Genomic DNA, 18,770 nt, shown 5'->3' with positions numbered 1-18,770 from the left:
CAAACATGACCAGGGCGAAATTCATATTTGTCGGACCCGGTTTTTTTTTAAAAGAGATACAGCTTTTACTCTGCTTTCAAAAGACCTGCGCCAAGGGGCATTTGCCCCTGAACGGGTGTGGAAGCCTTGGATTCGATTGTGGAAGAATCGGGGCCAATATGAACTTCCCATGGTTAATCCAGTTCCTGAACTGGGGTAAAAGATAGTCTGAATGGCCCCAAAGTCTCATATGTCAATAGCATCACTTTAAGCCTGGTTCAGCGAAATATTGGCAGCAATGCAGTTCTTTGAAAAATGGTGCAGCATTCTCACAGTATGCTGCTCCTCAGCAACATGACAGTCAAATGCAATCATCAGCTTTATGCACGTAATCTTACTTGCAACAGTACCTTTGTTTAAAAAAAAAGCTTCAATATAGCTTTGTAATGATATTGTTTAACTATTGGTGCATTAGAGTGAAAACGCACTTAGGAACTGCTTCTGTATGAATGTACAATACATACAAGTCAACATACAAATTTTATTGAGAGCATCTCCATTTTGGAAGGGGATCAGCGGCCTTGAACACAGTGGGGCCCTTAGCCTTTCACGGATGCAACTGTGGTGACCATTCTGGAGGGTTCTGGAGGTTGAAAGGGCATTCCTCTGTGGATGTTCTCAGAGATCAGCTATCACCGAAGAGAGGCACAGACATGTTGAGGGAGTGTCAGCTTCTTGGACTATCTGTTGTTGAGGTGGTAGAAAACAGAAAGAAACCATTCTTGTAGCAGACAAAATCTTAGACGGGCTTAGTAGGTCACGACTGTGGTTGGGGCCATGAGGCCAAGAACACGTTGAATGTCTGTGCTGTAGGATGGTCCATGTGGAGAACGGCATGAAGGTGGGCACAAAGGGCTTCTGCCCTTCTGGTGGGGAGATAGGCTTGAGCCATAACCGAGTCCAGAGACGTGCCTATGCAAGTTCAAGATGGGGACCCTTCAATCCATCTTCCCCTTTCTTCATTAGGGGATTGGTTTGCATCGACCGACCTGAAAGATACTTATTTTCACATTGCCATCTGACCTCAACATCATAAGTTTCTCTGCTTCGCTGTCGATAGAGATCTCGTATCAATATACCGTCCTGTCCTTTGGCCTCTGCACCGCTCCCCATGTTTTCCAGAGTGCATAGTAGTGGCTATCTCTCACCTTCACATTCAGGGAATCAAGATTTTTCTTTATTTGGACGATTGGTTGCTGGTGTTGTTCTCCCACACACAGTTGCTCCAAGACATTCACACCACTTTCTCTCTCCTCACCGACTTGGCCCTCATAGTGAATTCCTCCAAGTCCATCTTGGAGCTGGTCAGAGTGATATAGACGGAGCTTAAAGAACTGGAGGCATAAGAGGTCTAGAAGCAAAGCACCCAGCTGGGTGAAAAATATACATACCCCCCAACCCGCCAAAATAAACAAACACTCACTACAAAGCTCTGTAAGGGCAATACTCACAATACAAAAGTTAGAAAAACGAATAAAAACTAACTCTACCGTACACAAGAGAACTCAGCTGGAGAGCAATCTGAAAGAAATGTTTCTCTTGTGGGGGGCGAAAAAACTGAAGGAGGAGCTAGATTGGCAGGATTGGACCTGATCAATACACAAGAGGCAGGGCTCCAACCAATCTACTCAGTTTCTTCAGCTTTCCGAATGGAATCTCTCTGCCGGCGCAAAACCCTATTGTGTGAGGCACAGAGACCATGCATTGTCATTATCAAGGATCAAAATTATGCAAGTCATTTTACTCAGATAAGCATAAAAGTACAGTATTCTGATTAAAAAAAAACTTAACCAAAGGGGTCTGGGAGGCAGTAAATGCTTTTTTAAGGGAAGTGATTATGCCACTTCTTTGAAAGAGATGACTGTGAGGCCTTTTCTGTAGAAGTTCTCCATGGACTCTGAAAATCCAGCTGTTACAATGACATCTTACAATGATAGTCTCCCATTTTGGTGTCAGCAGCAGAACCTACCTTTCCTGCCCTACGTCACTCTGTAAGGAAAAAAACATATATCCTGATTATGGGTTATCTGAATCCACTCTAGACATGAGTTTTGGAAGACTATTTGCCTACTAATAATGCATACAATGTCACATAATCTTAATCTAATACTATGCCACCTTGGGTCCCATACTAAGAGGAAGTTGGGATAAGTAAATAGTTATGATAACGTACACAGTTGGCTTTGTGGGGTGGAGGGAACTGGCTAAACTATTCCAAGGGCAAAATCTTATTGTCTTCTTTCCCAATGTGCAGTACAGACAAAGATCTAAATGTAGAAAGCAACATTCTAATCCTGTCACTTAAGACATCTGTAAATGCAGTGATGTTTTTGACTTCCCAACTATTAGGAGCCTTAGAAGCTGAAACACTGATAATTTGGAGCATAAGAAGCATCTAGTCTTATAAAAAATACTTATGCAGCACAGGTTAAGCCAAGTTTAGCTTGCCAACACAGCCCAGAGCTAATGACATTATACTAGTAACAGTAGTTTTTCCATTAAAGTAAAACCAAGTTCTGTATAGTAAGAGAAAGCCATTTTGCACAGTTGTACAAATTTTCAAAGACACATAATTACACACCATTAAATATTTATTAGTTACATTACAGTCTACTGAGTGCACAGATTTCAGGCATGTTATAATGATAATAAAAACATTAAAGCACTAAGGAAAAATGAGCAAATGCTTCTAAGAGATCAGATAACATTCAATGCATGATGGCGCAGTAGGATCATAGCTATTTGACCAAGTCTTGGTCTCAAGTGCCAGTGTGTGCCTACGGGTCTTCAAGTCACCTATCCACTTAATGAATTTTATAGGCAAGGAACAAGGAGATGGTTTTGCCCGTTCCTTCCTTAAACATACCCTAGAGCACCTGATATTTGTTGGCAGTCTCCCATCCAAGTACTAACCAGAACTGACCCTGCTATCATGCCCTGTGTGGAGGCTGAGGACTTGGAGGAAGAACCCAGCCCTGAGCCAGGCCCTAGTTCCTCAATGCCTGTGCTAGCAGTGAACGTTGCCAACAAGGACAGCCAGAAACCTGGCACCAGCTCAGCAGAGGCTCCTGTCAGCTTAGGCACTAAGGAGAACGAGGAGGCGACCTTATCCATGCCTTCTTTCATCCAGCAAAGGTCAGAAAGGGAGGGCATACACCGCTCCCAAAGAATTTATGCAAAGCGCCAAGCAATCAAGGAACAGCTGCACACATGAGAGATGGAGATAAAAGCCTGGGAAGAATGCCAGGGAGTTGTCAGAGGTTAACTGATGTCTCTGGTGACAGCACCTTGTCTTGTACTCATGTGTTGCCTGAATCTCTGGACTGAACCTTTGGACCTTTACCTGACTACTTTGCCTTCTGGAATCCTGAACTCTTGGTATACTCTGACTACTCTGCTTCTGAAACACTGGACTCTAGACTGCCTTAGATACGGCTTACTTGTGGCTTCTTGTCTGCCGGTAACTTGTTATTACCTTGTCTCCAAGACTCTTTGGGTCTCTTTGCTATCAGCTGCTGGCAGCTTTCCTGAACACCTGCTTAGTTCCAAGATGGGATCTGGTGCCTTTGGGGTATTTAGGCCCCCATATCTATGAACTAATGCCAAAAATGGCATATACCTGGAATCTGACTTCTCCCTGTTTCTGACTTATACACTTGCATTTTAATTATTAGGAATTTGCTGTTATCCCACAGTACTTATTGCACAATACTGATTTTGCACACAACCACTAAATTCAATATGAGTCATCTTGTGTGGTAGTAGAACAAGTACTCCCAACTTTTTAAACCTCCTTTCATAAATTCAGGATCTCAATTAAGATATACAAGTTACTTCCATAAAGTAGAGTCAACATGGTACAATTAACAATGCTGAAGACCAAGATTTGAATTCCTGCTTGACCATGAAAACCCACTGGATAACCCTGGGCAAATCAAATTCTCACAGCCTCAGAGGAAGGCAAGGCAAAACCCTCTGATCAAATCTTTTTTCCAAGAAAATCCCATGATAGTTTTGCCTTAGGGTCACCATAAGCTGAAAACAACTTGAAGGCACACAGCAACAACAACAACAAACTAGTTCCATACTTTACCTGTAATACATTTTGCTCACCTACTGCTTTCAGTAATGCTCTATGTATATACTTTTGTAACATTTGGGGCATCAGTGGGGGGTAGCTGAATTTCCCTTGGCATGTAAAGTATCACCCGCAGAATAATTCCTGTAGATATGAGTTCCTAGCTCCAAATGTAATACAGTACACCCACCCATTAAAATAAAAAGTAAAACACAAAATTATTGTAGAAATTTAGGGTAATAAAAAGTGATTATATTGTAAGCACAGAAACTAGTGCACATTACATAACCATGATTTTCAAACTAAAAAATGGATTCGCCAACACAATTTCCTTCTTTGTTTTTAACTACGGTACTTATCATCTGGATGTTACTTCCACTCTACCCTTTCATGTTAATACACCTCTAGGCACAACATTCTAAAGGACCAATATAGTGAACATTTCTAGACTGAAGAACAACCACATTATTGTGAAAGGCCATCCTGTCCACATCAAAATCTGCCCATCTCTCTAAATAGGAAGAAAATTGAAATCTTTAAAATCTTCTCTCATGGTGTTCTAACAACCTCATTCCTTGATCCATCATTCCAAAGTAACACTGATAAAGTTTCTTCCACAGAATTTTGCTTGTCTTCCTTCAAGTTAAATTTCCACAATTTGACATCCATAGAGATACAGCTGCACCTCCACACCCTCAGTGAGGCAGGATCTGCTCTTCACTGACCCTAGAGCACCCTGGGGAAAACAAGATGACAGAGTAGCTGAAGCATGTTTTACAGCATGCTCAACTGCTCTATAAAAGTAAAAGAAGTGAAGAGAAAATGACAGACAGATAGAAAGACAAGACAAGCAAAACAGAAGTCTTTCCCATTTGCACTTGATGCACTGTTAGAGGAAAGCTGCAAAAGACTCTAGGAAGAACAGGGGAGTGGTGTAATAACTGGGCAAGGCACCTTGCACAAAGGGACTGAGAGATCAAGTGCTGCTTAGGAGTATGAGTAGACTATGATAATATAGCAGAGAGAAAGTGGAAGGGCAAGGGGTGATGAGCAGAGAGGAAAGAAATGTGCTGAGTGTTTCTTGTCTAAGAAACCCCTATGAAAGTCATGGGGTTGCTGTAAGTCAAAGGGAATGTGAAGGCGCATACACACATAAGTAAATATGAGTGTATAATTTTGTGAATGGAAGGCTTCATGTGAATGAAAAAATAAGGCGTGTGCGCATAAATGGCTGATGATCCTATGTGCAAGAAAATGTATAGCTGTAGACAGATGGTTTGCTATGATCCAGGGCTATGAAGGAGAAAAAGGGTGATAGAAAATGTGAAGATTGAGAAGTCATCAATTAAGAATGGATTTATTTATTCAATGAACTTGTGGAAAATTACTTTGTGTGTGATCTTCCTATTAGTTTTGTCAAATATTATTCCTATTAATTTCGTGAAATGAAATTGTTTTAGAGCCATTTATTTAGAGGAGCTTTAAGGAAATTAATTGACCAGCCTTCTATGAAATGAACATTTTGTTGTGCTTTACACATTCAAATATATAGTTTGGTGTTTGAACAAAAGCCACAGCAAATATATAGTTTGACATTTGCATATTGATCTTGTGTCTAGCTAAGCCCTCAGAAAAGCCATAATGAGATGGCGCTCACAAGAGTTTAATATTTCCAGATGTGCCTACAAGGAAAATATTCTGAACACTCCTGCTTCAAGTTTACTTTATCTGTTCCCTCAACAGCCCCTCTCCCCACCAAATAAAATAAAAACATATATGCCCTTAATGCAATGCAAAGTTAACTCAAGAAAGGGAACTGCATCAATTCCAGCAGCACTTCCAAAATTACCTTGCCCAGCTGCTGTGGCACACAAAAACACAAAGATACCTTTCAGGCTAGCTGATGGCAGATGGAGAAGGAACTGTGGTCCTTAACACACTGACAGCAGGTTCTTGGATATTAGTGGGAATCATGCAGCCCTCCAGATGTTTTTGGACTGCTAGCTAAGGTGGCTAGGAATTACAGTTCAACATCTTCTGGGCCATATGATTCCCACTCTTCTTCCAGGTACTAGGAAATAATATTAACTGCTTTATACATTCTTCAAATAAGCCAGGGCTGTTACTTTTTTATGCTACAACATAATGTGAACAAATCAGGATCAGAGAACCAATTCCCCTGTGATATGTTGGGGTGTCTCACAGTTTAAAACTTTTTAATTGTTTGCCTCCACGGAAAATATGGTAAACTAGAATAAGTTTGGACACCATGGATTAATGTAAATTAACATAAATTAAAGCCAATTCTTGGTGTTTTTGTTTTTAGATTTTCCACTCCTTTGCAAGTTGTCACATAGTTTTTCTTATGTCCCAGAAACTGAATCATCTGATGTTTGCAATGTATGGTAGATTCTGATCTTTTAAAAAAAGCAACAACATATGCAGAAAAATATTCAGTTTGTGATAAAATACAAATAATATTTCCCCATAAAAATGTATTTTGACATGGAATGTATGTAAACATTTAATGAAGATTTCTTTTTAAACATGCAAATTAATTCAAAAAATGGAATAACAAAACTGATACAGTATGAAAATAGTTTGTCCATTCCTCTTTACCAACACCATGCCAAGCCCGGCCTCTTCCTTTCTGCTTATTAGGTCACATTTATTCAGCAAAACTTTTTCTGAAGCATTTTAACCACATTACTCAATTTTCTTTCACTTCACCTTTCCAAGCTCACTCAGGCCCACCCTCTTCCTGTACCACACATTTTGTGCATTTGGACAGTAATGCCTCTAGGAAGAAAGTGCAAGATTTTAACGTTCTGTGAAAACCTAGCACACAATCTGTACTAAATAAAACGCTAACATGCTAAGGTATTAATAGGCATCTGCATAACTTGCTGAAAAATAATTCTGCAAACAAGAGACCAAGAATTCAGTCTTAGCTTACATTATCCTCTGAAAGCAAACTGTATAATCAATTCAGATGGATGCAACCATCATAATCTGATGCTTAGGATGCCTTTTACAAGTAACCACATCTCCTACAGGAGGGTAAAATAGAAGTAACTTGAGAATTTATTCCAGGCAAGTACTTTCAAATACTCCCTTTTATCTTATCTTGTCATTTCCTGTTTGCCCTATACATTTTATTTCTAATCTTCTTTCAGAATAGAGCCCATACTTTTTTTTCACCATGCATAATGGCCAAATAAAAAACAGAAATGAAATGCAATTCTCTTTGCAGTGTCACCACTCATTTATCCAAAGCCATCATCTGTGACCTTGGATTCCTGCTAAATAATCTGCTTGTTGAAGACTATAAACAGTCTCCCAGCACTTCAAGATTATATTTTATTACACAAAAAACATGAATAACTCAGAGGAAGGGCAGATTCAAGAGATGTCAATACATTAATTAGGATCTTGTGTCTAGCTAAGTTTTGCCAGCATCTGTGGCTGGCATCTTCAGAGATGCCAGTCACAGATGCTGGCGAAATGTCAGGAAGAAACTCTTCTAGAACATGGCCATATAGCCTGAAAAACCCACAAAAAATATAGAGATTTGATTTGGAAGAACATAAACCAGGGTAAGATAGGAGCTCATTTAAATTTCCACATTTGTTAAGAATATACCATATATACTTGACTATAAGTCAATCTTATGTATAAGCTGAGAGCAAGTTTTGGGGCCAAAATTATGAATTTTGCTATGACCCATAGATAAGTCAAGTGTAAAATTTAATGGCATATAGCAAAGATCTCAAGGATGAAGCAAAGCAAAATAATGTCACAGAACTTATAAAAATTCCATCAGACATAACCCTTTGTGCTTACTATTACGACTGGATGGATGAGAGAGTAGAGGGGGTTGGTGCTTTACATATTGTACTCTTACTTTTCATCAGGAGATGGTTCCTTCTTTTAAATAAGAGTTAAGATACAGAACTTACATTGACCCATGGATAAGTTGACTCAGGTTTTTTTAGGTCAATATTTTTACCTAAATTTCTAGACTTATACATTAGTATATACAGCAATCAACAAGCACTGCCAACAAAAAGAAATATAGTGTACTATTAGGTAACAGCAGGAATCACAAAGTTTCCGGTTAAAATCTCACTTTGCCTATAAATGCATTAGGTGGCTACAGGCAAGTCACAACACCCTATTTATAAATGTAAAATGGTAACAAATATAAAGAAAATATATAGCCGGCCCTCCGCTTTCACAGCTTCAACATTTGTGGATTCAATTATTTGTGTCTGTCCCCATATGCGTGCATGCGCTCCTCCTCCTCCTCCCTCCCAGGCTTTTCCTCTTGGGCAAGCTAAAGCATGAGAGGGAAGGGGAGAAGGGCATGCATACATGCTCCTCTTGCCCTTCCATGGTTTACCTGGCCTACCTCAGCGAGCTAAAGCACAGGAGGGAAGGGGGAGGAGCATACGTGCTCCCCCACTTATTCAAGGTTTTTCCACTTTCGCGAGGGTCTTGTGCCCCTAACCCCCACGAAAATGGAGGGCCGACTGTATAGTTCTCAATGATATATTTGTCAGATGGAGTGGTTTTTATTGCTCTTCATATAGAATTATAATAATAAATTATAATAGACAGATAATACATCTAGCTAAAATCATTATTTTTAAATTGTGCAAAAACTGCATTTGCACTATACATAGGGAGCAAAACACTGAAAGACCAAAACAAAGAACTACTCTGTCCATTACATTGTCATTGTCCTTGTTGCTGATGTGTGTCATCAAGTGGTTTCCAACTTATGGTGTCCCTAAGGCAAACCTATCCCAGGGTTTTTCTTGGCGTGTTTCTTCAGAAGGGATTTGCCATTGCTATCATCTGAGGCTGAGAGACTTACTCAAGGTCACCCAGTGGCCTACTGCAGTACTATTTACATATCTAGTGCTTTACAAACCAACACAATCTAAACAAAACACAACTCCCTGACCTGAGGAACTCACAACCAAAATTTAAAAATGATGAGGCAAATAACTGAGAGGCAAGATGAACAAAGAGATGAACAAGTATAAATATAATTAAGGATATTTAGCTACATTGCAGTTGAAGATGAAGAAGTGATGGTTGTTAAAAGGCTAAATATAAGAGGAGGGTATTGGAACACAGGTTTTACAGTAGAGAAACAATGTCACATATGTTCTAGGGAGTTCTAGCTAGAAAAACAGCTATGAAGAATGTCTGAAATCTTATGAGAATAAGGTAGCTCAAGGTGGTGGAAATTAAAGATTGAAGGTAAAAGTTGAAGATATAGTGAAACATGAGAGTGGGAAGATTTGTGCAGTGAGGTCATAAGGAGCTTTAAATGACAAAAACAAGTATTTATTTTGGATTCAGGAGGGACTGAAGGGAATGCATTCAATGAAAAGTCTGAGGAAGACTGGTAGATGGTCTGATTGCTGAAACAGATGAGTGGTTTTGAGAGACTGGTTCTAGAGAGAGTAAAGAAAAACAAGATGAGGGAAGGTAAGATCAATGAAAAAACTGGGACAGTTGTGGTTACATATGAACAGAGCCTTAGATGAGGGCATGGAGAAAAGGGCTGGATCTTTACTAGTGGCATCTGCAACATGATGGCAGTATAGAGTAAAAAAGCAAAGATAAAATTAACTCGTTAATGTTGTTCTTTCACTGAGACAGAGGACAAAAGATCAAACTTAGTAACCAAATGGGCAGGAGCCAAAAGAAATGACTATGTATAAAAATTAAGCAATAGCACTCAGTCATATAAGCATAGCTCAAACTGGTGTCAAAACTTCCTATGCTGCTAATGTTCACACACTTTTTATAAGTGAGAAGTTGAAGGAACATTAGATTCTTGTTTATCAAGCTCTTACTAACAAAGATGAACAATGTTAATGTCCTCACTTACCTTTGGATCGAGTGGAGATATCCATCCCTTCCACTACCTCCTGCTCTGCCTTTATTTCTTCTTCAGCCAAGCTATAAGAACAAACAGATGTTATGTTATGTGAATACTGTTGTGACTAATAGTGAATTAGACTAATAGTGAATTATACTGTATTATGTGAATACAGTGACTAACAGTCACCTGAGGCATATCATTTTGTGCTATTATCAGCACTGCTGATACCATTAATAAAAACTGAACTAATATTCAAGTTCAAAGTGCACATCAATTTTATACCAATCTCTGTAACAGTACTTCTGACATATACTGTATTTTCTGGCGTATAAGACTACTTTTTAACACAGGAAAATCTTCTCAAAGGTTGGGGGTCGTCTTATACACTGGGTGTCATCTTATAAGGCAGGTGCTGAAACGTCTGAGCGAGACTGGAGAATCTGTGGTCGCCGCATATGGTGGGGGGAGCTCAAAAACGGCCGCGGACGCATCCCCACCGTATGTGTCAATTGTATGAAAGCAGCTACCGCTCTGATGGAGACAGGGAGGGCTGGGCAGGCAGGGAGAGCTGACCAGTCCAAGCAGGCTTTGTATACAACAAGGTTTCCTGCTAAGTACTTGCATGTCATAAGCATTTGAATTAAAATTACCATATTAAAATCAAATCTGATAAAAAAATTTATTTGGCGTGCGTTGGCAGAGGGGTATTCTTATATGGCAAGTATATCCCAAACTCTATATTTTAACTGGAAAAGTTGGGGGTCGTCTTATATGCCCAGTCGTCTTATATGCCAGAAAATACGGTACTTATGGCTTTGGTGCAGTGGTGGTGGGCGGGCAGAAAAATAATTATGAACCAAAGAAACCTGAAGTCCCTCCCAATTTACATTTTGTTGTTATGTTATGAGGATGTACGCAACCCTATGAAAGAAAGACTTCCAAGACCCTGTAATCAACAGCCTTTCTAAGCTCTCGCAAATTCAGGATCATGGCTTCCTTGACTGAGTCCATCTACCTGAAAGCAGTCTTCCTCTTTTTCTGCCTTCCACTTTACTAATCATTAGTGATCATGGTTTGAGCATTGGACTACAACTCTGGAGAACAGGGTTTGAATTCTGATTCAGCCATGAACACCCAATGTGTGACATTGGGCAAGTCACACTTCCAGCCTCAGAGGAAGGCACAGGCAACCCCCCTCTGAGCAAATCTCGCCAAGAAAACCCTGTAATAAATTTGCCTCAGGTTTGCCATAAGTTTGAAATAGCTTGAAGGCACACAACAAAATGTCTTTTCTAATTAGTCATGTCATATCATGATATGTCCAAAGTATAATAGTCTCACTTTAATCATTTGGCATCTAAGGAGAGTTCAGGTTTGATTTGTTTGCAGAACTATTTATTTGTCTTTTTGACAGTCCATGGCACTCAATGAATTCTTCTCCAACATGCCATTTCAAACGAGTTTTCTTCCTGCCTGCTCACTTCACTGTCCAGATTTCACAATCATACATAGAAACAGGAAATACTATGGCACAGATGATTTTGTACTATATTCAGTGGCTCCAGTGTTTAATGAAATATCTTTACATTTGAGAATTTTTTCTAGTTCCTTCATAATTACTCTTTCAAGTCTTTCTTTACTCATGTCTTTATTTTGATTTATGACTGAGCCAATGTATAGAAATTCTTTTCATTATTTTGCTGCCTATCATCCACTCTAAAGTTATGTAAATTATCTGTGGTCTTTATTTATGTCTTCTTAAGGTTCAACTGTAACCCTTGGTTATGTTCTGGAAAATTTACAACTCTGAGTAGTAGTCAAGTCGTGTAATGAACACTAAAGACAATGTCTTCTGGAACTATTGGTAAAATAATCCAGATTGGCATTTGGCTTTCAAGTGGTGGCAAGTCTTTGTATTGGGTAAAACACTTAAGAAACCATTTTAATCTCATTTTTTTCATTCCTACAGCTGACATTAAGGCTACATTATTACAGTGCCATGTTCAAGGTAAAAAGAAGAAAGAATTGTCATATGGTCTAATAAATATCTCTTTAAAAATGAAAGCTATATTAATTTTATATTCAGGTAACTGCAGTTCCAAGAGCCTGTACTGAAAACAATGTTATATCTCACCACCTTAATACAACATGCAATATGTTTCGTAAATAAAAGTTTTTAACACTACCCTATTGACTTGTCATTCACCAAGACCTGGAATTCAGTTTGGTGAGTCTGGATGCACCCATTTTCCATATTTAAAAAAATAGACAGACAATGTTTTTCCACATATAGTAGTCTAAACGATGTGTAATTTTTTATTAAAAAAAAACCATCTACAGTAGTGGGTATCAAAGCAGGTGGTCAGCCAGGGGAGTACAAAAGTTGCTCAAGGAGGGGCATGACATTTGGTGTCTCCAATACCTCTGCTCCGCCTCCACCACCACCACCTCCCAAACCTTTTCCGTTCTGGAGGTGATAAGTAAAGCAAGGAGGGTGCTTGAAACCTGTTTGAGGGAAGAGGAGGAGGAGAGCTATTTCCTTATTAGATACTAAAATATGAATGTACATGAACAGATGGATAATTCTAGAACAGATGGCCACACACTCAGAAAGGGGAAATGTAGTAGTGATGGGTGACTTCAACTATCCGGATATCTGCTGGAAGTCAATCTCAACCAAAACTTTAAGGTCTAGCAAATTCTTTATTTGCCTGGCAGACAATTTCATTGTCCAAAATGTGGAAGAGGCAACAAGAGGATCAGCTATTTTAGATCTGATCCTAACCAACAGGAATGACCTGGTTAATGGGGTGCAAATGGTGGGAACCTTAGCTGGGAGTGATCATATTATCCTGGAAGTGTTATACAGTGGAAAGGAGAAGCCAGGCATAGTCAGACACACAGTATAGATTTTAGGAAAGCTGATTTCAGTAAACTTGGGAAATGCTGGGGGTGATACTGTGGTCAGGAATATTAAGAGAGGAGGGAGTTCAGAATGGATGGGAGTTCCTCAAAAGGAATATACAGAAGGCACAATTTAAAACAGTTTTAATGAAAAGGAAGAATGGGAAGTGACTCAACAAACAAGAGGCAAAGTCTGAAAAGCTAGAGCACAGAATGCGCTCAGGATAGCTAGAGAGATTAAGAACAGGGCTCTCTTTTTTGTTATGTCCGTAGCAAAAGGACAAAGAAGGAAATGGTAGGATCACTGTGTGGAGAAGGAGCCATTGCTGAACACACAAAATGCTAATAGGGGACACAGAAAAGGCAGAACTACTCGCCACCTTCTTTGCCTTCATTTTCTCACAAAAGGAAAAGGGTGCTCAACCTGAGGAAAAAGGAACAGAGGACACAATTGGGGAAATGAGCACACAATAAGTAAGGTGGTAGTACAGGAATACATGGTTAATCTAAATGAATTTAAGTTTCCAGGACCAGTTGAACTACATCCAATGGCATTAAAAGAACTGGCAGAAGTAATCTCAGAGCTACTGGCAATAATCTTTCAGAACCCCTGAAGAACAGGAGAAGTCCCAGCAGACTGGAGGAGGGCAAATGTTGTCCCAGTCTTCAAAAGGGGGAGGGGGAGAGGAGGAGGAGTCACTAATACCAGAGAAGAGGATCAAAATTCAAAATGACCTTAATAGATTAGAAAGCTGAATATCAACAGGGAGAAATGTAAGGTATGTTTAGCCTGGAGAAGAGAGGTTAAGAGGAGATATGACAGCCTTGTTTAAATCTTTGAAGGGATGTCATATTGAAGATGGAGCAAGCTTGTTTTCTGCTACACCAGAGAATAGGACCCAGAACAATGGATGCAAGCTACAGGAAAAGAGATTCCACCTCAACATTAGAAAGAACTTCCTAACAATAAGAGCTGTTAGACAGTGGAACACATTCCCTTGGAATGTGGTGGAGGCTCCTTCCTTGGAGGTCTTTGAACAGAGGCTGGATGGCCATCTGTCAGGAATGCTTTGATTGTGAGATCCTGCATGGCAGGGGTTGGATTAGATGCCCTTGTTACCTCTTCCAACTCTATGATTCTAGGAGCAGCCCACTCCTACCAGTGGCTGCTGGTGGGAAGAGGCTCCCTTTCATGTCTGGTAATAGTTAAAGCCATGCCTTCCTGACTATGCATTGCATTTAGTAATCCAAATTTTATTTTACTTGTGAAAACTGAGTTTGCATGTTAAGTATCATGTTTAATGGCCATCTTCCAGAACTTTGAGAGTCTGCCCCCTCCCATTGATCCCACTTCATTCTCAATTTTATAAAGTTTCGGTTTCCCCCCTCCCCTAAATGTATCTTTCTCTCCAAATCCATCGTCTTTAAATCTTCTCACAAAATACATTTCAAGTCCTTTATTATTTCCATTCCTCTCTTATATATGTTCTCCAGATCGGTATCAGTCTATTCTAACAATATTTTTATTTATATAGACGCATTAAGAAGATTTGAATTTTACTTTCAATTGCTTTCCTTACATTTTTGAAATTAAAGAAACCAGTTATGTTTCATAGATTACTTTGTTTTTAGAGATTAACAGATAACAAGCCATGTATCTAACGGTAGACTGTAGTCCATAAAAGCTTTTGTGATAATAAATGTGTTAGTGTTCAAGATTTCAGAAGACACTGATCTCTTTTCCTTACAAATACTCTGTCTTTTGAATGTTGCAGCATACTCAAGTAGTACTTTCAGTGAATAGCTATTGCCTAGAATTATCCTAGTTACGTTCTAACATATACTAGCAAATACATTAGGATCATATGTCTTAACCTGTATTACTTTAGTGCAAATAAAATTTCACCATTTTTTTTTCACACAGTCCCCAGTTAGGAAGTGAAATCTTTGTATTTGTTTCTGATTTTGCTGTCCAGAAGAAGGCTCTCCTTCCATCCACCATCCAGAGGGAGAGAAGGGCAGGCCAGCTCCATCCGGCCTAATCAGAGTAAGAACATGGTCCAGACCTCCGAGGGAGAAGGAGAAAAGATCTGCTGGACTTTCCCCCTTCCCCACTGCCATTCCCTTCTCCTTTTGTGTCTTGTCTCTTTAGATTGTAAGCCTGAGAGCAGGAAAATGTCTAATTAACAATTTGTAAGATGCACCTGATAGCCTTTTGACTGGAGAGCGGGGGTATAAATAAATAAATTGTTATTGTTACTACTACCCCATCTTTCACCCTTGAGTAGGTCATCCATTAATAATTTCAATTATACCAGTCCTTGGGGAAGACCACTACTCTTGTCCATAAACTCTTGTTTTTAAGAAGTTAATGATCTATTTAACAGTCCAAATCTTCTTGTCTTTAAGAAGCATTTCCCAAAACGCTTCTTTCAAAAGTACATAGGCTAATTCTTATCTAGGTATTTATGGACATACCCTAATGATCATGTATGCCCTCCTTGCATTTATTAAAAAAATGCATACAGTAAATTATTACTGCCCTTGTATACTGTGGCAATCTTGCAACTATAGTTCTGTCCAAAAGTATGAAAATTTTGACATACTGCGCAAGACTCTATTCTGCTGATTTGTGCAAAGGTGGCCAGATTTTGGAAATCTAGATGTTAGGCTGAAATTCCCATCATCTGTCTTCATTTCTATGTGGTTAGGGCTGGTGGAAGTTGTAGTTCAGAAACATCTGAAAGGCCAGAAATTTCCATTTCCTAAAATTTAGTGCTATTCCATTACATTCTGATCAAAACACAAGCTTTTCTTCCTAAACATGTCTAATTATCACAGTTGCTACTTCATATATCTCTGGTTTATACTAAAAATGTTGACTGTCTCCAGAGATGACTCATTCATAAAATAAGCCTTTTCCTAGCTCTTACAGGTCCCTGCAACATCCCCAAAACCTCTCCCAAAGATCAAGGAAATCTCTGTAGAATGATGTGGGATGGGGAAATCAGAAGAAATCTGGAAGGATTACTCCATACATGCAAAATTGCATTTCCACTCAAGCCGGGCACTTTGGAATCTAACCCCATTTCTCCCAGTGTCACATCTTATGAGCAACTGAATATCATGAATGCAGTGAGCCCACGCATACGCGAGCTTCCCTTCCATAGCTTTCAGCATATGCTGAAGTTGCGATACAAAATAATGAATGGCGCTCACACCCATGGCGCAACATGCACACACCCCATTAGCTTCAATGGGGCGTGAGCATATGCAGTTTTCCCCTTACACGGGGGGCGGGGATCTGGAACGGATCCCCTGCATAAGGGAAAGGGGACTGTATATGCTTAGTACTTGCAGATGTGAAATTAGAATAAACCTGTATTTTGTGTGTGGCTTAAACAAATATTGGCTGTTTCACTCATAGAATAATTACAGGAATGAATTGTTAACTAGGGCTATCATATTCTGAAAAGCAAAAAAGAGGACACATTGACTGACTGTTTCAAGCCACCAATCATCACAATGACTCTAATTTTAAATACCTCTATTATATAAGCTAGTCGGCCTAAATACCCTAAAAGAACCAGATCCTGTCTCAGCTTGGAAGCAGGGTCAGCTCTGGTTAGTACTTGGATGGGAAACTGCCAATGAATACCAAGTGCTGTAAGATATATTTCAGAAGTGAACTGGTAAAAACCACCTCTGAGTATTCCTTGACTTAAAAAACCTATAAAATTCATAGGGGTCGCCATATGACAAATTACTTTAAGGCACATAGAAACACACCACAAACAATAAGCTGTGATAATTGCTATTAAAAATATTCCTAATATTCATTCTACTTCAGTAACAAATATTTCAATAAGTCATTTAGCAATATTCAATAATATCAACTACTGATCTAGTTACTTCACCAAAATCTAAAAACACTCTGGGATTGGTGATCCATCCCTTGGGCCTGTTCATCCACTACTCCAGCACTGCAGGTTCTCACAACAACATTGAAAGTCAGGGAAAACTGTCAAGGGGACCAATATGAGGTGCTATGGACAACAAAGAGGGCAATGGACGAAGGGTCTTCAAAAGGAGGAAAGAGAGGAAGTCAAAATCCAGATATTCCTGAGAAAAGGAAACTCAAAACCACTGCACACCATGCACTAGCTCCTTCCACATCTGAAGTTGCTGCCATTCTTGTTCCCTGCCCCTCTCACTAAGAGTCCATCAGTGCAGAGTGGTTAAATTAGCTATTCCCAATGATAAGTTATACTTCATATAGTGCTTTGTTTTGCCCATAGATTTGTTATAATTAGACTTACAAAAGCCACTTGCTTTCAAGATCTAGAGATGAGGGAGCCTTGTAAAAAAACTCAAACATATGAAAAAGCCCACCAGATTGAAATTTTACCTTTGAAAAATGGGACATGTCCAGGAAAAGGAAGTCAGATTTTAATCCTAGTATATTTGGCAAATAAAGATGAAATGCCTAATCTACTTTTAATGGTAGTGTATGTGATTTATTCTTCTCTATTAAGAATGTTTCCCAGATGCTAAAGACTGAAAAATGAAGGTTCAAACCTTGAAAACCTGTATATGGCACAAAAAGCTCCAAAAGCATATAAAGCAATCTTCCTGTTAACAGTTGACAATGGGAAGCTCCATTTGTACACATGGGGCTATTTCGATGGACTACAGCCATCCTCTAAGAGTCTTCACTGAAAACAATGAGAACATTTTGAAATATCAAGGAAGAACGGGAAAATGTGACTGCATTACTGCAGTTCTGAAGGATTTCATAAATTCAGAAGTAATAAAGCTACTTTGTTTAGGCTACTGCAGCTCACAATAGCAGTCACGTAGACACTGAACCTAATGGGGGTGGAGAAGCCTTCGATATCTTGATACAGAGAGTTTACACTGAGTTCAGGATAACCCATTTTGGACATGATAGCTCTCCCAAGTTTGTATTCCTTTCAGTTTTTTAAACACGAAAGTCTCAGTCATCTGGTCATTTTACCAACAGCTTTCTTCCTCATAATTTTTTAAAAGTAATAATTAAAAGAAATGTCCTAAAGACCTGCAGTTCAGAATATCTGTAAAGCCTTGTCTTTCTCTCTCTCTCTTATATCCCCTTCTTTATAGAAGGGACGAAAGAGAGAAATGTAACCACATAGCAAATATTACAGAAAACCCAGCTGAAATCTTTGCTGCCATACTGACCAACTATTCAGCCAGCTCATTTTAATAATCAGATACTTGTTCCCTTTGAAAGCACATCTGAGAAGACAATGGTTTGGGGCTATCTATGAAATGCAAGTCATATGTTCCCAGAGTTCTTAATAATGAAAAAGCATCTATCTTATTTATTCTGAGAATGAATTAGTATCTTGAAAAGACAGACTGAAGAAAGAGCTTGTTAGGAAATCTTTGCCAATGACATATTTAACTGACTAGAATTAATATCAGCCACTGAGAAGGGTCAACAACACATTCAAGACAGTTCCAAACTCTAAAAACAAAACTAATTTGTTTCACAAGCACTTTTAAACTTGAATGACAATGAGGGTTGGTAAATGGAGCCCCCCTCCACACACTTCTCTTTTCACAGGAAAGCTGGGAGATGGGAGGTAAAAGGGTTACAAATGAGCAGAAACCTCTCCTGTGATTTTTCAGAATATCTTTTTCATGATTTTTTTTAAAACCCACCCAACATATTCTTCATTAGTCCTCACAGGGCATTATGGTTAATTTTAAACCCCCTTACATTCAGGCAAAAATATTTAACATATGTTCTTCAAAGAAGATCATTCCTTAGCTTTGACTTTAATCTAAAAAATGGAGAAACAT

At 39.1% G+C, this 18,770-nt stretch overlaps 1 protein-coding gene across 9 annotated transcripts in view; it reads right to left on the bottom strand.

The window, feature by feature from the left end:
* The window catches only part of ZMYND8 (zinc finger MYND-type containing 8), a 127,656-nt gene that overhangs the window by 70,162 nt on the left and 38,724 nt on the right, over positions 1-18,770 (bottom strand). For 8 of the 9 annotated variants that reach the window (XM_089513890.1, XM_089513888.1, XM_089513893.1 and 5 more), the window contains one exon: positions 10,026-10,096. The exons of the other annotated variant lie outside the window; for it this stretch is intronic. In XM_089513890.1, the coding sequence (XP_089370016.1) occupies positions 10,026-10,096 (71 nt within the window). The remainder of the gene's footprint in view (positions 1-10,025; positions 10,097-18,770) is intronic. 9 annotated transcript variants of the gene reach the window in all.

Source organism: Sceloporus occidentalis, unplaced genomic scaffold (assembly GCF_023333645.1).
Source record: "Sceloporus occidentalis isolate IW3139 unplaced genomic scaffold, rSceOcc1.0.p SCAF_3, whole genome shotgun sequence".
NCBI lineage: Eukaryota > Metazoa > Chordata > Lepidosauria > Squamata > Phrynosomatidae > Sceloporus > Sceloporus occidentalis.
The sequence above is the reverse complement of the archived record's forward strand: the minus strand, read 5'-3'. Positions and strand labels throughout refer to the sequence as shown.